A 20130-nucleotide genomic window follows, 5' to 3' on the forward strand; every position below is an offset into this window, starting at 1 on the left:
TATTAATTGTATTAATCTTGATCTTCAAGTACCTGTGTTTGTAATAGTTTGTGTGTTGACCTGGGAAGTACGGGAAGAGCACTTTGGCTACACACTGAAAAATGATCATTGCAAGAAAAAACACTTGTGTGACTGCTTGAATTGCAAGCTAAGCTAGCCTTTTTTTTTTCATGAAATACTGTTTTTCATTGAAACAATGACCAAGAAAATGTAATTATTGAGACTAGGGCATTTGGCAGACACTTTCTTGAGAATGAATGAGTGAGTCTGCCACTTCAAGCTGAATGTTGCCAATCATAAACTTTGAGCTTTCAAACAAGAATTGGAATTTTAGAAAACTTCTATCTTCCAGCTCCCCAATATTTAATAATTTTTCTTTTGAGATTGATGGTGAAATCAATAAATGTGATATTTTTCAATATTATATAATGAAATGTGTCAACATTTGGAAGGTTTACACAACTCAATGAACAAAAGTTTTCTGAATGACCAATGCAAGATATTACAGAATTATACATGGGTAAGAGATTCATTCAAACTGCAGATAGAACAATGGATTCTAATGTAAGAGAGTACAAAATGTTCACCAATCTGCTTTCAGATTTTACATTGCCACTCACCTTTAAGAACTACTGCTTGTTGATTTTGGTATAGTCTTCAAGGCTATCCACAAGTATATGAAAACTTATAAAATCTGCCTCTTTTGCCGACTATATATCTGGTTGGATTTCCTATGTAGATATCAACCAAAACAAGGCATCTCAACACGGTGAATGCAGAACTAGATAGGAGAACCCAGCCAAGTCATTTCTTTTTTTTTTCAGAGATGCAGTAAATTTAATTGAATTCATGTTTTATAACATTTCTTTTTTCTTTGTTTAGGAAGTTACAGCTATTTTTTCTTACAAATATGTCATGTATGTTAACATGTACTGGGCTTGTTATTGTTAATTTAAAATTAACTACAAAATGAATATTTTTAAATGACTCAGTTTTAATTTCTATCATGGTAAAAGTTGGTAGATACAAGTCACCTTAATAAAAACTCCTTGGGGTCCTCAATCATTTTTAAGAGTGACGTCCTGTGACCAGAATGTTTGAGAATCATTGCCCTAAGTTCTCACAAAAAATAAAAGTGTGTTCTGTGGTGGTCTGTGGTGGTCTTTGGCATTCCAAAGTTCAGGTTCCTTTACCCCATCGCTGATTTGCCACAGGTGGTGAGGCGCTCACCACCTCTCCCACTGAGGAGCACATGCTCTCCCACTGGGAGGGTTGATCAGAATCTCTCAGTCTCTGAGAGAACTTCCCAAGCTAAGCAACCATTTTCAACATAATTGCCTTGGAATCTACCAGGCCCTGCTCTGTCTCTGGTCCTCAGAGGTTCCTTTCACCGTGATTTTCCTTTGTTCTCTCTTCCTCTGTTGTTTCTCTCCTCCAAATTCTTCCCGAAACCTTGCTGATGTCCTTGACACCTCTCTGCTTTCTTCTCTTTTTCGCTCTGAAATGTCCCAGATGGGGGCAGCGCTTCTTGGAAATCAGCTATATTGCACTGACAGTGCTCAGCTTCAGAGGAGGCCTCGGGGTCCTGGGAGATGTTTCCAGAGTGTTGAGGGGCTTTCACAGTCCAGCTTGGTGAAAGCTGGGCAGGCCAGGTGAGACCGAAGGTTTCTCACTGGGAGCCTTGCACAGGAGGGTGGAACTGTATCATCTTTTTCCCATCCTCCCCCCTCCCTCCCTTCCTTCCTTCCCTCTTTCCTCCCTCCCTGCCTCCTCCCCCTTCCCCCCTCCCTTTCTTTTTTCCTTCTCACCCGAGGACAAGCTCATTGATTTTAGAGAGAGGGGAAGAGAGGGAGGGAGAGAGAGGGAGAGAAACATTGAGGTGAGAAACATCAATCTATTGCCTTTCATACGCATCCTGACAGGGGATGGAACCCAAAACCTAAGCTTGTGCCTTGACCAGGAACCAAACCCAGGACATTTTGGCTCATGGGACGATGCTCCAACCATCTGAACCACACTGGCCGGAGCAAACCGTGTAATCTTTATGATCCAACTCACACAAAAATTCTATGTCTTGCTGAACATTTTTAATCATCCTGTTGAACACAGAAATATTTCTGATGCTTAATGGAAGACTGGGACATGCTTAGCTCCTTTTGTGCTTCTCATCAATGTCTTGTGTCTGAGGCTTCAGACAGACTCTGTCTGCCGGCCCTGTGGGGCACTGTGGGTCTGATCTCTGCCATCACAGTGTTAGTTCTTCTTGTTGTCTACCCCAGACTATTCTGCATTGCTCTGTCCCAGCTCCATGAATGTCTAGAACTGCCTTGGGACAGCCTGCTTCACACAGAGCCCTTCAAAGCCAGGGTAAGCTGGATTTTTAAAAAAATGAAAGAAAATTCACATTTTCCAAACTTCACCATTTTTACTACTTAAAAGTGGGCAGTTTAAATAGTTTTTAGTGTATTCACAGCACGGTGCAACCATCGTCACTGTTTCATCCCAGACCATTTCATCATCCCCCACAGAAACTCTGTTAAGCATTTGCTCCCTGTTCCCGTTTCCCCCCAGCCCCTGGAAACTATTTATCTGTGAATTTGCTTCTTCTAGACAGTTTATATAAATGGAATTATATAACATGTGGAGGTGGATGACTCTAAAAAGAAAAATGAAATATTTTCTATGAAGATCGTTCATTGTTAGAGTCAGAAAATGTACAACTGAAAAATTTATTTAGAAAGTCAGGAATAACAATAACAAACTCATTAAGGAGAGTCAGTCTGGGTATTTTCCTTTAAAAACATCGTTGGGATGGGGCTGCTGTTTCTCCATCCCCGACCTGAGAGAGAGAAGTTGTGTGATTGGCGCTGGGCATTCACACAAACTGGTGGGCTTCTCAGGGGAGCCGCTGGTTTTGTAAGGTTTTTTGTGATGGGCGAGCTGCAGTGCGTGTCTGAGAAGCTGCCCCCAACTCAATGGCAGGTGCAGAGGGGGCATAATCTCTCACTCCCTTTTCATGTATCTCATAGGGGTGAAGAAGAGAACCAAAGTCATCAAGAACAACGTGAACCCTGTGTGGAATGAGGTAGGCCGGTTTGTTCCCCCTCCCTCTCTTCCTCTCTCTGCTGCCACTGCCTCTGTAGGGACAGGTCGGGGGCTCATGCAGGAAGGGGGCTTTCTTAGTGGTACTGTCAGGGAGGGGAGGGGCTGGTGGTCCAGCGTGCCAACTAAACCCTTCTGGCACTTGGAACCTGGGAGGACAGCTGGTGGCCTGGCATACGAGGTCAACAGAAGCCTCCCCCCTGTGATGTGGGCGTGGCATGGGGAGGAGTAAGAGGTCTGTTTCCTCCAGCTCTGGTCTGCCAGGTAGAGGGTGTTTAAGGGCTCTCTTGCCTGCTTTGTCTCCCTTACACAGGCCATTCTCCCTGCCCAAAGCTTCCCTATTTCCCATAGCCCTCCCAGATTCACCAGGACCGCCTATGGCCCCTGCTGGCCCCTTGCCCTTAACCAGCTCCCTGCATATGCCTCCCGGGATGACTTGCGTGGATGGGGTTGGGATGCACAGGGGAGCCGTTGCACTGAGGGAGGTCCTGGGGCCCCTGGCTGGGCCTCCCCGCTGTGGTACGAACTCATGATGCCCACCAGGGTGGGGACTAGAACACATTGACCTTGGTCCCTGTGGACCCTGCAGGATCATTGCGCATTTCTCTGAGCTGTGCTTCTAGGCCTGGTGATTGGTGGAACTGAATTGGGGAGGGGCCATGGGAGTCTGATCTCCCCTCTTCTGCTGCCTTCAGTTCTCGCTGTCACTCTGAAGCTCTGGAGCCCTGCCATTCCTGTATTTATTCATTCACTCACTTATCCATCCACCCACCAGTCTCATTTATGGATGCCTGCTCCGTCCCCTGGGGCACCAGGGTGAACTTGACAGTCTCTTCTCCGAGGGGCCGCAGGTTATCATGTCTTTTCTCCTTTTCTCCTAGGGCTTTGAGTGGGACCTCAAGGGCATCCCCCTGGACCAGGCCTCCGAGCTTCATGTGGTGGTCAAAGACCATGAGACGATGGGGAGGAACAGGTGAGGCGGGCAATGTGCATGTGTTTGCATAGACAGCCTGTGCCCCAGGGAGTGGGGAGGAGAAGGCGCCCTGTGTCCTGCTCCAGTTTGGCTGCCTGGGGATGGTTCTTCTTGCCCTGCCCAGACTGGTGAGGGCAGCAGCGCACTGCAGGAGGCAGGCAGGCCGCCAGCGGGGAGCTCTCAAGGAGGGCCTCACGCAAGAGGTGGGCCTTGCGGTGAGATTTGTGGTTTGGGAGTCGGAACAGCAATAACGGTTTCCACTGATGGCACGCTTCCCTGCGGTATTGTTTTCTATTGTTATTTCTCGCAGTAGTGGGGAGGGTTGCCGGCCTAGCAGGAGCAAAGTTGTGGTGGTGTGGCAAAAGCAGGCTCTCTAGGCTGGCCATGGGCCCTTTTCTTGTCATTGAGCTCCTGGGCCTTGTATGTGCTGGTGGTAGGGCTGGGAGGTGGGCAGGACCGCCTGAGCGTGCAGGTTGATAGCCCTGTTGGTTGTGGGGCAGCGTGGCCTGAGAGACACAGCCTGTGAGGCTGCACAGGCTTGCATTTTGGGGGTTCAGCAGTCCCTGCTGGGCCTGGTGGTGGGGTGCAGCTGCCACTGTGTTAGATGCCGCCAGGGGTGGATTCATGCTTTTCGTGCAGTTGACTGAGGTCTGGGCACAATGATCAGGCATGATGGCCTTGCTGTTTTGTGATCTGCTCACAGGGGAGTCTTTGTTTGGGAACTGGGTCAGCGCTGCCTGAGTCCTGGGATGCCTGGCGGTGTTACCTTAGGGTGGGGGAGGAGAGAGAGGGAACGGGGCGGCGGCGCCGGGGGCGGGGGGAGGATTCCGAGACCCAGGGGAGGCTGACAAGGGTCTCAGGCTGCAAAACACCTGGAGAGTTTGAAATCTTACAAAGCTTGGAAGAAAAACCCAACTGCCACTGTTTCTCTGTGGGGCTGCTGGCCATGGGTACAGGCAGTGTGGTATATGTGGGAGGGTGGGGGCACTTTCACTGGGCCCTTCAAAGGTGAGGCTGCAAGGTATGGGGGCGCAGGGCCTGAGCAGCCCTATCCTGCGCAGCGGGCAGGGGCTTGAATCATTTCACACTAAACTATCCCAACACAGGCAAACATTTTTGTAGAAAACACGGCAACCTCTCTCAGGCAACAGTGGTGGACCTGCGGGTCAGGAGGGGAGTGACACTGAGCACTGGGTGGTCCTTCAAGGCTTCCTGGAGGAAGACCACTCAGCCTGACTTAGAGGCCGGCGTAGGCTTTAGAGAGGGAAGGAAGGGAGGGCATTCTAGTGTGTGCGTATGGAGGGCAGCCAGGCCAGGGCCTTACAGGTGGGACTAAGTCACACGACATGTGAGCCCAGTGAGAAGGGAGCAGTGGGTCCAGACTGATAGGGGCCTCCAATACCAGGCTGAGGGTAATATTAGCAAAATCACAACAGCTGATGTTTACTGAGAGCTAGCTGAGTGTCTGGCCCAGTGCTGAGTCTTTCCATGTAAGACCTTTTTAAGTCAGTTACTTACTACTGCTGATATTATAATTGTCAGGAATACCGAGGCTCTAAGAGACTGGGTAATTTTCTCGAAGGCTAGTGATAGCAGAGCTGTGATTAGAGGGCTCATTTGCAACATGCTCATAATCATTGCACCTCTCAGAAGTGGGGTGGAGCCTCCTAGAGAGTTCCTTCCCTTGTCATGCTGGAGTGGAGGGCGAGAGCTTAGCGGCAAAACCAGGACAGACTGGTTATTGCAAAGTGTGCAGAGGAAATGCACGCTTCATTGTCATGATCAGATTCAGCATTTTATAGACCCTGTGGGGAGAGTTCTAAGACTATGAAGGCAACATGAGAGCAGAAGCCATGAACCTGTGTTTGACCATTCGAGGGTCAGGGTGGTCTTCAGGGTGACACCAGGCCAGTGCCACACATAGTCTGTCCTAGCTCTGTGGGTCAGAGGTCACATTAGGGGTCAGGCTGCATTGCACCTCGGGGCCCTCTGGTCGGCCCCTGTGGGTGTCCTCCTGGAGGGAAGCTAGCTCTCAGAATACGCCTTCCCACATGACCAGTTCATTGCAGGGCAAGTGCGCGTAATCAGTTCCTCAAACATCAGTTTGCAGAAGAGCGAATTCATCTAAGTTCCCAATTTACCAGAGACTGCTCTCTGATAACCATCTGATGTAATTTTTGAGTTTTCCAACCAAATCTTAATTTTGCATTTCTAGCAATTAAAAATTAAATATTAGCCCTGGCTGGTGTGGCTCAGTGGATTGAGTGCCAGCCAGCAAACCAAAGGGCCACTGATTCGATTCCCAGTCAGGGCACGTGCCTGGGTTGCGGGCCAGGTCCCCGGTAGGGGGTGCGTGAGAGGCAACCACACATTGATGTTTCTCACCCTCTCTTTCTCTTTCCCTTCCTTCTCTCCAAAAATAAATAAATATATCTTTAAAAAATTACATATTAATTAAACCAAATTTAAATTTAAACTTACATTCATAAACATGTAAAGAATTTCAGAGGTTGCCCAAACAACGCTGTCACGTGTGGAGATGATAGAATTCTGGCTTCGTTGTAGGAGCCAGTGGGGTACACGGCCTTGACAGCCGTTTGCCTGAATGTCAGACCTACTGGAGCAGCGGGAGGCAGGCCGGATACCTGCAGGGTGGTTCCGTGGTGCCGCCATGGGTAGACCTGATAGTACTTTTCACCTTACACGTGAAATGTGAGAAAAGAATCTGATACGAAAAATTCTAAAGTTACAAAAGAAAGAAACATACCAGGAAGTAACAAGGGTAATAACCCCGTGACATTTTTCATTTTGAAAGAGGAGAGGGAAAAAAATTCAGTGAACTCAGTTCAATGAATGTTTTAAATAGAACACCTACTCATTACCCTCCAGTTGTTTCTGTCTGGTCAGGCAGTAAAGGGAAATAACAGGCGTGACTCTGACTGTTGTCATCTGATTGTCCTCAGGGTTTCAGTGAGGTTCTCTGGGGTTATCATGCGACAGCCACCTTTGTTGCTGGGAGTGTTGGGTGTGTGTCCTGTGTGGTCATGACTGGTCCTCCTCGGGTCTTCTTCCAAGCAGGTGGAGCATACATAAACCTCTACTGTCGTTCGCTTCTGCGGTGTCAGCTCTCTGGCCTTGTCTCCCTCTTCCTCACCTCCCTCCTCTGCCTCTGTCTGTTTCTGGGGTTCCCCTAATACCTTGCTTATTCTTCAGTCTCAAAGTCTCTTGCTTTGCTTTTTTTTCTTCCTCACCGCTTTCCTTTTAGTCTTTCCCTCCACCCAGTCTCCCTCACCTCTATTCTCTTCTCTTTGTCCATGGCTTTGGGGGCATTTGACGCTTCTGTGTTTCCCCTGATGGCTGATGGCAGTTTTGGGGGACCCCGTTGTACCAGATTGGTCTGCTGGCCTAGAGTGGAACCTTGGGAAACCCCAGGAGGGGAATCTCAGGCTGGGAACTGCCTCCTGGCTGCTCAGCACCACACCTACCCTCTGCCTGAGGGACCCCAGAGGCAACTGAGGAGGAGGGTGAATAAACTTTATGTTGATAAAATCTGGTTTGAAATGCACATAAAAGGAAATTCTACTGCTTAAGGGTAAGAGACAATCTCGGCAAACCCAGATGGAGGTCCTGGACTCCTGTCCCGGGCTGCTCTGAACAACTCACTTCCTGTTTACTCTGGGCTTCTCAGAGAGACACTGGAGGGGATGTGACCCTGATCTTTGACCAGCTTTTTTGACCACGGGGATGTTCAGCCTAGAGGTTCCGAATCTAGCTACACCATAGCATCCCTGGCAGCTTTCACAGACACCACTGTCTGCCTCCCACCCCCAGGTTCTGATTTAATTGGTTGGGGGCGGGGCCTGTGCATCATTACAAACTCCCAGGCTTAGGGTGTTTCTACTATGCAGCCTGGGGTGTGACTACTCATCTCAACTCCAGACCAGTGTTGCACAGTGGAACTTTCTGAGATGATGGAACTCTTCTCTGTTGGCTAATGTAGCTGAGGAACTGTTGCCAGATGTGGACCAGGCCCAGAGAGGTCTGCCTCAGGCTAGCCTGCACTACGTGGGTTCTTGACTTTGCGTAGAAAAGATTTCACAGCAGGAGTCCAGGTGATTTTGAGAGTACATTTATTAAGGCTGGGGACAGTGAAACAAAGGAAGGACTTGGGATAGAAGAAGCAAGAGGAGAGGGACCAGGCAGTGCTCTGCCTTGGCTCCCTAGAAACGTTATAAGAAAGAAGTGAGCTAAGGTGGGGCTGCTGTTCGCTCACTGGACAGAGAAAAGGAGACAGGTTCAGGCGGTAAGCCCAGGATAGCTGCCACTGTCCCCTGCTCTCCTGGTTTCAAGTCTTGTGGGGACCCTTAGAGTTTAGGAGGAGAGTAAATAGTTCATGCCTGACAACAGGCATGGGCATGCTCCAGAGCGAGCCTGGGCCTGGTCTTTGTCTTGAGGGTTTTTCTCTCTCTTCGGCCAATGAGAATCTTAGGGGAGAGTTTCAGCAGATTATTCATTCATTAGCTTTCCAGGGGTGTTTTTAATATGTGGATACGTCAAAATGAGTGTATAGGGGAGTTTGGGATTATTCTTTGGTCGGCTTTACTGTTTTACTTTTATCTTGGGTCTGTCTGGCTCTAATCTGGTTTTTGTTATTTGTTCCCCTGACTTCATCCGTCCTTGGGTTTGGCTGGTAGAAATGGCATTAATTGAGTCTCTATCTTCTATCTCCCTGACCAGAGTGATTTAAGCTATTTATTCTCTGGTCAGGGAGGAGAGGTATAAACTATTTGTTCTTGAGTGTCCTTGGTTAGGGGAGATAAGGTCTTGCAATTCACTAGCTGAGGGTAAATTGGTCAAATTGTTTGGCCTTAATGTTTAATTATCTTGTCTCAGTTTCTCCATTTTATTTGCCAGGGAATTTTCCTAGCTTCTTACTACCCTGCCTCATTACTGAATCTTAAATTTTATTTAATTTTAATGAACTTAAATGTAAATAGCTAGTGTGTGTAGTGGCTGTATGTTGGACAGTGCAGCTCTAGAGTTTAAGAACATTGTTCCAAATCCTGGCTGCATATTAGAATGACTTGAATGCTTTAAACTTTTTAAAAAAAAATTTATTGATTTTAGAGAGAAGGAGTGGGGTGGAGAGAAAGAGGGAGAGAAAGGGAGGGAGGGAGGGAGGGACAGAGAGAAACATTGATTTGTTTTCCACTTAATTATGTATTCATTAATTGATGGTTGTATGTGCCCTGAACAGAGATCATACCTGCAACCTTGGTGTATCACGATGACACCCTAACCAACTGACCTACCCGGCCAGGGCATGACCTGGAAGCTTTAAAATAGGTCAGTGTCTGAGCTCTGCCCTAAATTGATTAAAGAATAAGCTAGAGTAGGATGCAGGCATGAACATTTCTTGAAACAGCCCAAGGGAGGCCAGCATGCATCGGGGTTGAGCACCCACTGCCGCAGAGCAATGCTGGCACTGCTGCAAGGAATTGCTTTCACTATTTTTCATGGATTAGTTAAGAAATAAATGTAATCTGTTACCCTGGTAATAATTTATGTATACTATTATTGGTGAAAGCGATCTCCGTATAATAACCATGGCTAAAACGGCACATGGTAAAATTGTTAAGGAAATGAAAACTGACTGAAGAATCTTGTTCGCAACTGTAAACATTGCCTTGGAAAAATGGGTTTTGATAGAAATAATTCCACAAGGAAAAAAAACACCCCTCAAAATGAAAGGGAGCTATGTTTGATAAAGCCTGATATGAAAAAAAAAAAAAAATAAAAAAAAAGAGAAATCTTTGAGCTAGATTTGTGTTGGGAAATTTAAACAGAAAACAATTGTTATCAGTGATATTAATTTGGTTAAAATAAAAATGAAGATTTAAAAAGACAAAATTTAATTTCATTGTTTAGAAAATGTATCAACAAATTAAATGGGCTTAATTTGTTCTGGAAAATGCCTTTCCAGTGGAAATTAATTAATATAAGCATATTTTTGATTTAGATGTTTGGTAAATGTGAACGCAGGAGCAAAAGTCTCCATGGGGTCAAAACTTCCACCCGCCAAAGCAGCAGGGGCAAATGGACGCTCACCTGGCAGCAGCGGCTCACTGGCCCAGGTCTGCCAGGCCCGGGGCAGGGTGGGCAGCCTCAGCAAAGGGACACACGGGATGCCCACTGGGGTTTGAATGGCCCCGTATCGCACGCGACATCTTTGTTATATCGAGAAATAATTCATCATTTATCTGGAATGTTGAACTTAACAGGGAATTCTAGATTTGATCCGACAGGTGTACCCCCCCCGGGTGACTGTGTGCCCAGCCCCCTATAATCAAGAAGTATAGAAGGAGACCTAGGTTTACACCAAGGACCAGTTAGGAGGCACTCGCTGCCTTTAAAGAAGCTTTCCTGTAGGCATTCACAATATTATTTTCTTTGGAATAGTGTGAGCCACGCTCAGCCTTTTAGCAACTGGTGACAGTATAATGTGGGACAGGGAAGGATTTCTTATCCACAAACAGAGCCTCCTTGCCTGCCTCACCTCCCCCCACGATCTGTGTCCGCAGTGATGGGCCTACGCTGGCTGGGGGCCCAGCAGGCAGCCCGGGAACCTCCTCCTTCCTCCTCCTTCAGCTGCTGTGCCTCACACCCCACACTCGGCTCGATGAGCTGGTCCAGTGGAATGAGGGTGGACTTTGGCAAAAGCTAGGGTGCAGTCTCAACAGCTGTGTGGCCTTGAGCAGGTCGCCTAAGCTCCCTGAGGCTGTTTTTTCCTCCGTAGGGAGTATTGAACCAAATGCTAATGTACATCCAAGGGACTTGCCACCAGGGGTTGCTCAATAAACGGAGGTTCCTTTTGGCATAACCCTTTTTCCTTCTCTGTTGTGTTGCCCTCCTGCTCACCCCAGTTGCTTCAAGTCTGACTGATTCAGCGCTTTCCCATCAAAGGCTGCTCTCAACCACTGTGGTTTGAAAAAGGACTAATTCATACCGAAGCGTTGGTGGCGGCTTATGGCTCAGTGGTTTGTTCTTAGGAACTCAGGGATGCTGCTTTGTATGCCAGGCTGCTTAGGCTAACCAGGGAATGCTAATGGTGAGTGTCAGCCACCACGGCAGGTTATTAGGAAATACTTTGAATGGTGGGTCTTCCTGACACAGGTGACCATCTCCTGTTGGGCTGTTTCTGAGCCTGGATAGGCCTTGGTGCCCCCAGCGGGGAGGTGAGGGTGTCCTGGTACCTCCTGGGTCCCTGGGCTTAACCTATTGGGAGAACGTGGGCATTTCCAGGAAGGAGCTGAACATGAGTCTTACTCCTTTTAATAAGGGGGCTCCCGTGCAAGGATGCCCGGGAGATGGCGGAGGCCCCTGTGGGGGCGGCTGTGGCCAGTCAGTGCCTGTCACCCACACCCTGGAGTGTGTTCATGTGGTCAAGAGGTCCCAGCCTGGCAGGAGCACGTGGTCTCAGTCTCCTAGACAGTCGACCAGCGCAGCGCAGGGCAGGAGCGGTGGTGTGAGAAAAAAGGTCAGAGGCTTCTCTTAGGGACCCCGCTGTCAGTAGTGAGTCTCATCTTGGCACCGTCTGTGACTCGGGCCTCCCTGAACCTGTTTCCTCATCAGGACAATGGCAATCACAATACCTACATTGCAAGGCTTTTGCAAAGTTTAAATGAGATAAGGTACAGATTTCAAATGCCTACTCAGTGCTTGGCACATTGAAGGTGTTCAGTATGTGGGAACTATTGGTAGTAGTAGGATCCATAGACAGGCACATACGTGAACCACACCGGTGAGTGAATGTTATACTATGCCCATGCCCCGTGTGGACACATGGCTGTACCCGAGTGTGCACCAACGTATTGCATTCATATATGCACACACATTTTTTTATTTAAAAAAACTAAAAACTGCCGCAAAATTTAAAAATTATAAGCATTTTTATAGGCACAAAAAAGCTCCATTCTTAAAAAGTTGTAAAGGAAAAAGTTCTCCCACACTCTTCCCCTTCCTTCCTGTGGTGTCTCTAGTTGACAATTTGGTACATATTCCCCTCGACTTTTCCTAGGCACGTACAAGCATCTGTTTATGTACATGTGTATACATTCACTTCCACAGAAATGGAATCTTGCTGTACATATTGGTCTGCACCTGGCTTCTCGTCACTTCCTCGTGAACCCTTTTCATCAGTGTGCACTGATCAACCCATTTTAAATGGTCGTTCTGTGTATTTCACAATGTGGATGCACCGCACTTTACCGTAGGACACATATCGACTCCTATTTAGTTTCTTCCAATTTCTTGCTCTTGAATGATTACCTATTGAACATCTTTATCCAAATGTTTCTGTCCTTGTACTATTTTTTCTTTTGGATAAGTCCGTAGAAGTGGGATTACTAGATCAAAGGGTAGGAGCATGTAACATTTTCATAGACTCACAGATTACTTTTTCAAAATGTTGTCCTAATTTATGTCTACCAACAGAGTAAAAAGGTGCCCGCCAATTTTTTTATTTTTGCTAGTGCCATGGGGGAAAATGGTTGTCTTATAATTTGTGTTTCCTTCACTCCTTGTAAAGTTGAGTATCTTCTCATGTGTTTATTTCCTATTTGTATTTCTTCCGCCAGTTACCTATCCTATTGTGAGTTGCTTGTCTTTTTCTTAGTAATTCATAGTGGCTTGTATATTTAGCCCTCAGTCTATTTTATGTGTGGGAGGTATTTCCTCTCTGCTTGTTATCTGTCAGTTGCTTTGTCACAGTGTGATTCTATGCAGGAGTGGATACTCACTCAGGTGTGTGTGTGTGTGTGTGTGTGTGTGTGCACTTAGACATCGAAAAAGGCAGAGAGGTGGTTTGTGTTGCTATAAATTGGGGAAAGTAGGCCTAAAGTTTGGCCCCCGGATTTCAGCATGCGAGTTGGTAGGCCCCCTTTCTGGAATCCTGGGCAGGCGCTTTTGGGCAGGAATATTTACAGCTCACCATCACATTGTTCTCAGCCTGCTTGGAAAAATCCTTATTTTCCAAGGATTTTTATAACTATATTTTGTCCTGGATTCTATCCAGGGTGTCCCTGGCTTTCAGAATAGGTTTTTTTTTTTTTTTTTGTCTTTCTCTGGGTTGAAGTGGAAAACTATTTAGAGTTACCCTTGGGCAGCCCCAGGAAATCAGATATTGGTGGGAAGGCTGCCAGAGGCCAGGAGGGCTCAGGGGTGGGGATGTCCGGCTGTCTCTCATTTCCTGCTCCTCACAGCCAGGCACGCATACGTGAGGGCTGAGGGGATCACTGGCGCCTCCTCACCCCCTGACTGCATGTGTGCATGTGTGCATGTGTGCGTGCGTGTGTGTTTGGCTAGAACAGGGGCTCTCTGACTTTGCCGTCACACCTGACACATTGAATCTAATGAGAGGAAGGTGCAGCTGAGTCAGTGATGAATGTATCTACATATTTTTAGTCGGTATGTCCTTAGAGAAAAGGAGAGAGTTACATACAAAGGAGTTCCCATAAGAGTATCAGCTGATTTCTTAAAAGAAACCTTACAGGCAAGAAGGAGCTGGGAAAAAAGTATTCAAAGTCATGAAAGCCAAGGACCTACACCCAAGGTTACTCTACCTCGCAACGTTATCCTTTAGAATGGAAGGAGAGATAAAGTGCTTTCCAGACAAGGTAAAGTTAAAGGAGTTCATCATCACCAAGCCCTTATTATATGAAATATTAAAGGGACTTATCTAAGAAAAAGAAGAAGATCAAAACTATGAACAGTAAAATGACAACAAACTCACAAATATCAACAAGTGAACCTAAAAAAACAAAAACAAAAACAAACTAAGCAAACAACTAGATCAGGAAGAGAATCACAGAAATGGAGATCACATGGAAGGTAATCAGTGGGGAGGGGGAGTGGGGAGAATGGGGGAAAAGGTACAGGGAATAAGAAGCATAATTGGTAGGTACAAAATAGATAGGGAGAGGTTAAGAACAGTGTCGGAAATGGAGAAGCCAAAAAACTCATATGTACAATCCATGGACATGAACTCCCCCTTAAATACACACACACACACACACACACATACACACAAGATAAAGAATGAGAAACTGAAATGGAAAACCTTCTGGAACTTTTTTAGGCAATAATTTTGAAATTACAGAGAAGTTGGAAAAATAGAACAAAAAAAATCCATGTTTATACAGATTCATTTACTGTTAACATTCTGTCCATTTTGCTTTACAATATTCTCTCTCAAGCTTTCCTTCCTTCCTTCCCCCTTCCTTTCTTTGTCTCTCCTATATGAAGGTAAGATATATTCATCATGGCCCTTTATCCCCAGATACTTCAGTGTATGTTTCCTAAGAATAAGGATATTAGTCTACATAATTATAATGCAGTTACCAACTGTAGTACATTTAACATGGCTGCCGTACTTTTATCTAATTTGCTATTTGTATCAATAGACCGAGTAATGTCTTTTAGCAATTTGCCCTTCCTCTTCCCCCAGCACAGGATCCAGTCTAGACTCTCACATTAAATTTAGTCATCATGTTTCCATAGCCCCCTTTAATCTTGAATACTTCTGCAGCCTTTGTCTATTATGACAATTCACATTTTTCAATAATGCAGTACCCGAAAAGAATGTCCCTCATGTGGATTTGTCAGACATTTTTCTCATGATTTGGTTCAGTTACTAATTCCTGGCCAGAATGCGCCTTAGGTGTGTTGTGACCCTCTCAGAATCTGGGGGCACGTGATGTCACTCATTGGAGATTTTCATTTTTGTCGCCTGTTAAGGTGTTGTCTGATTTTTCCACTATGTATTTCCTGTTATCCGCCCCCGCCCCCAACCCCAACCCCTTGAAGTCTAAGAGACACTTTAAAACACTGCTTCTCATCAAAATGTCCCTTAGATTTATCTTCTCCAGATGATTCTTGCCTGAGTCAGTCCCTACCGTGCTGGGTTTCCATTGCCAGCACTTTCTTCACATTTACCAGGCTGGGCTGTGTGAGCCTTTCCTGCAGGAGGCTCTCGTGGTGACACTCGTCTAACCCCACTGCTGTCGCATGTTGACCCTGCCTGGGCACTCGTACCCATGCTTCCACGGGGGCCTCCCCCTCAGCAGGCGTGACGCGCTGTGGTCATCAGGCCAGGGGTCCCATCTCCGCCATCCGCGAAGGGCGGTGCTGGAGTCATGAGGAATCCTATATTGGGCCTGGATTCTTCTGTTAGAAAGTCCTTACATCGTTGAACCGCAGTCTTTCTCCCTAAGATTTTGAGGATCTCATTTTTATTCTACCATCAGGAATGGCCAAAAATTAATCTCACTTCTTCTTTATGACACTGTTTCAAGTCATGATCTAATGTGGCTCTCACAGTGACTGGTGGGATAGATACCTGCAGAGAAGGATGGGAAGGTGGTGAGTGGGGTTGGGAGGAAGGGAGCCGACATTGATCAAGCCCCATTAATGCTCCAGGCACTTGAAGCTCCAATAGTGAAGGGGTGGCTGTCCATGTTGTTCAGCCAGTATGCCCAGTACCTGCAACAGTGCCTGACCCATGGTGGGTGCTGACTACATATTTGCTAAATGAATAGATGACTTTTACAGGGAGGGAACAGGCCCAGAAAGGGCATGTAACTTGCACTCAGCCAAACGATGTCAGGAGGCAGACCTGGGTTTTCAACTCAGGTGGAATGACTTGAGAACTCTTATTCTTAATCGCTCAGGGATGAATATTTATTTTTGGAAGACAATTGAGAGGAAGAATGTTCCCAAAATGTTGCTCTAGTTTGAATGGTACCATTTGAAAATGTTGGGAGTGACCCAACATGTGAAGATAACGGTTGCATGTCTGTCACTGGGGTGTCCCATGAACCCAATAGAGCAGGAGCTGTGTGTCATCTTCCTTGGGGGTTTGTCTTACATTTGCCTCTTTGTCAGTGTCAGTACGGGCTGCTCCCATGTCTCTCACCCTCTGGCTCCCAACCACGGCCCCCAGCACCGGGGGCTGTTGTCCTCTCTGGGCTCCTGCACCCTTTTGTGTCAGCTCCCAGCACCAGGGCAGAGGGGAGGGCCTCGGGGATGGAGACCGCTCTCAGTGGAGGAGCCGGCCTCCCTGGGTCCCCCAGCCATCCCTGCCACGGGCGGGGTTGCCTCGGCCTGGCTGGTTTCTCCAGGTGCTTCCGCTGGCTGCCATGCTGCCAGGCCTGTGCCCGACACTGGCCCTTCGCTTCCGCCTCTGCTTCCTCTCCTCAGGGCCCAGCCTCCAAGGTCACCCCCTGAAAACTCCAGTGCCTGGTGTCGGTGACTAGGCCTGCCAACCTCCTCGTCATACAAGAGTTTAGCCCATCTGCAGAGTACAATTGGTGAGCTTTAAACAATGGCCATTTACCTCTAACCTCCCCGATGGAGGATAAGCAGACTTGTGACTTAAAATGTAGCTTTTATTATTATTCAACTTTGGTGAGGCCAACAGGTTGCCTTTGAGAAGATGACCGGTTACTCACAATTCCCAGGAGGAGAGGACGGGCCACACAACGCACGACCACTCGGGAGGCACCAGGGTCCGTCAGGAGGCGGAGGGTGTGAGCGAAAGCGCGGGCAAGAGCCTTTACGGTGGCTTCCTTGGAAAAGAGCATGCAGGGCAGGGTAAACAGGTTTAGAATTGGCCAGTCTGAATAATGTTGGCAGGTTTAGGGTGCAGCGGCTGGCTGAAGTTGTGGTTCCTGGCCCTGAGTGACTGGGGCAGGGGAATAGTGCCCCGGAGGACGAAAGCCCACAGTTGGGGTGTGGGCTCTGGGTCGGCGAGTTTGCAGGCGCCAGGTGCACTTGCCAGAGCGTCGGTTGCTGTCTTTAGACACTGGCTTGCCCTGGGAGGGGCAGTCCCTTCAGGGCCAGCAGGCCCCCGACGTCAGAGCATCAAAATACAGAAAATAAAAAGGCATGATTAATACAGTTAAGAACTGGATTTTTTAAAAAGTTGAACCAGATCAAATTTATAGGCTGGGTTCCCTTTTTCATGGATAAAACAAACCACGCACCTTTTTGTTTCTTTCATGTTGTGCTCCTGGGGCTCTGAGGTGTCCCGGCTGGTGTGGCAGGGGGTACAGGCAAAGCCTTTGGAGTCAGCCTCTGCCTGTCGCTTGGGTGAAATTGGGCAGGCTAAATGCTTTTCTGAGTCTCAGTTTCCTCCTCTGTCAGGTGGATTGACCAGTAACAGTACCCATCCCAAAGGGTTAGTGTTGGGTTCGCTCAGGCAGTGCATGTAAAGTGCTTGGCACTGTTTCCAAGACACACTCTGTTTATGGGAGGGGAGTTGATACTACAAGCGGGTTCCACGAGGGCAAGGACTGTGTTTTGCTGGATTTGCTAAGTAAATACTCGTTGAATGGATAAATTATAAGATTTCAAAAGAGTTTTATGTTCCATTTTTAAATTTAATTTTTGAGTTGGTAAAAATTTAATTTTTTGTTTACAAAACCAAAAACTATGAGAAAAAATACAGAAAAAATTCTCCTTATCATCTTTGTCTCCCATCTGCTCATTTCTCCCTACAGGTGCCACTGTCCTTAGTTCTTATCTGTCATTCCAGAATTCTATTGCTTAATCACCAGTGTAGATTCTGCTTACCTCTTTTTTATACAATAAGTAGCATATATATTTTCTGAGTAGATTTTTTTTGTATTATCGTAAAATACACATAACAATTATCATCTTAACTTTTTTTTTAATCCTCACTCAAGAACATGCCTATTGATTTTTAGAGAGTGGGGAGGGGAGGGAGGGAGAGAGAGGGAAAGAAACATTGCTGTAAGACAGAAACATCAATTGGTTACTTTTTTTCATATGTTCCCTGACTGGGACCAAACCCACAACCCAGGCATGTGCCATGACTGGGAATCAAACCTGAGACCCCCTTGGTCTGCAGGACAACGCCCAACCGGCTGAGCTACACTGGCCAGGGCCTATTTGTAACCTTATAGTTCAGTGGTATTAAACACGATTCGCATTGCTGTGCAACCATCACCACTATCCGTCTTCATAACTCTTTCATTTGTAAAACTGAAACGCTGTACCCATTAAACAGGAACTCTCCATTCACCCTATTCCTCGTCCTCTGACACCACTATTAGACTTTCTGTCAATGCTTTTGATAACTCTATGTATTGCTAGCGTATTATACAGTTTTTTTCACCTCTTTTTCTGTTTTTTAAAAATTTATTTTTTTTTAGAGAGAGGTGAAGTGAGAGAGAAAAGTAGGGCGAGAAACATCAATGTGCGAGATACATCAGTTGGTTGCCTTTCACATGCCCCCAACTGGGGACCTGGCCTGCAACCCAGTCATGTGCCCTGACTGGGAATTGAACTAGCGACCTTTCCGTGCACAGGCCAGCACTCAGTCCACTGAACCTCACTAGCCAGGGCCTCGCTTTTTTTTTTTTTTTAAACACTTAGCAATGTATCTTGAAGATTTGCCATATAAAAATCTATGGTGTACTTCCCATTTTCCCTTGCATGACTGTAATGTACTGTACATTGTTTACTCCTCTTCCGTGATGGACATTGGGGTTGTCTCCCTTGTTTTCTTCTTACAAACAATGGTGCAGAATGACTCAATGTTTTAAAATAAAATTGTTTAGATTTCTTTGTGCTTCATTAAAATAAACTTAGTTGCCTACCTTAATTCACATCCTCCCACTTAAGGCTCATATTTGGAAGTCACCACCCCATAGCTCCTCTCCCATTTCCAACAGGGAATTAATTTTTTCCATGGAGGGAATGGAAACTGCTTTAACCTCCCCCCCTCTCCCCGATGCCAGTTCCTGTCCCATTCTGCCTTTGGGGTGGCAGCAGCTCTCCCAGCCCCTAGGCTTTTCCCGCCCCCCTCATTCCAGGCGCTCCAGAGCACAGCATTGCCGGGAGGGCTGCCGGGCTGGGGAGGCTGAGGGAGCAGTGGCATTCTTCTGCGAGTAGGCTGCCGGGGGTGGGGGGTCAAGGCCGCGGGGCTCTGCACACGCCCAGAGCTGGCCACGAGGCAGCCATGCGGGTCCCCCAGGCCCTTCCCTGCCTCATTGGGACTCTCCTGAACCCTGTCTGCCACACTTGGCCGCTGGTTGGTGCTGACTCAGAGCAGGGCATCCCTGATTTGGAAGGCCTCTGGGCCCTAGGGTCTGTGTCTCAGTCTGGATCACCAGATGGGGTGGGTCTCCTCCAGGATCTGGGTCTTCCCACGCCTGAGGACCCCAGAATAAAGCTGTGGCTTCTCCATCCTCTGTGATGTGAATGAACAGTGGCCTCAGAACCCTGCCACCTCCCAGGGAGTCCCACCCCAGCTACCCCCGCCCCTTCTCCCAGAGCAGTTCTGTGCTGCCCACTAGGGGCAGCCTGCTCCTGAGGCTTTGGGACAGGCTGTCTGCCCGCAGCCCTTCCTTTAGGGGACTGGGGGCTTGCGAAGCCTCCCAGCTCCTCAGAGGGACTCCCAGGGTCTATGGCAGGGGTAGCATGTGGGGGCATGTGATGGCCCAGAAAGACATTTAAGGGAGGAAATAACAAGCAGCCCTTCATGGCCAAAGGTGCCTGGACTGGCAGGGGCGGGGCCAGTGCTTCCTTCTGTATTTCCTTCCATTGTTGCCACCCCTCTTCCTGGAATTCTCCTGGGGGAAGGGGGCGGGAGTGCTGGGTGGGCTGGGCGCCAGAAAGGGAGGCCGAGGTGGCCTGGCTTTGCTCTGTGCCCTGTGTCCCCACTGTGCTCAGGCCCCGGTGTGTGCCCCCACTGACCGGGCCTGCTGCCCGCTCTGCTCCTCTGCTGGCCTGCCTCCCGCTTCCCCAGGCTGACCCCGCAGGGGGAACCTGAGGGCCTGAATTTCAGGGCAGCCTCCCTAAGGGACCTGCTCAAGCAAGTCTCCTCTCTGCTGCCTTGATCTTCTCCTGAAGGACAAGGGGTGACTCTGTTTGCCAATGTCATATGGATACATGGGTCCTCTATACCCACTGTCTTGTCTTTTTGATAATGCCTGGGTCCTCAGGACACTGAGGCAACACACTGGTGACGGATG

The 20130-nt window shown here is 47.7% G+C and overlaps 1 protein-coding gene across 18 annotated transcripts in view; it reads left to right on the forward strand.

Moving 5' to 3' along the window:
• Positions 1-20130, forward strand: part of DYSF (dysferlin) — a 203963-nt gene that overhangs the window by 20961 nt on the left and 162872 nt on the right. For all 18 annotated transcript variants that reach the window (XM_054586835.1, XM_054586841.1, XM_054586839.1 and 15 more), the window contains exons 2-3: positions 3030-3085; positions 3984-4075. In XM_054586835.1, coding sequence (XP_054442810.1) covers positions 3030-3085; positions 3984-4075 — 148 coding nt within the window. The remainder of the gene's footprint in view (positions 1-3029; positions 3086-3983; positions 4076-20130) is intronic.

The sequence above is a fragment of the Pteronotus mesoamericanus genome, unplaced genomic scaffold (assembly GCF_021234165.1).
Source record: "Pteronotus mesoamericanus isolate MK-2021 breed Mesoamerican mustached bat unplaced genomic scaffold, CSHL_Meso_final contig_98, whole genome shotgun sequence".
Classification (NCBI taxonomy): Eukaryota; Metazoa; Chordata; class Mammalia; order Chiroptera; family Mormoopidae; genus Pteronotus; species Pteronotus mesoamericanus.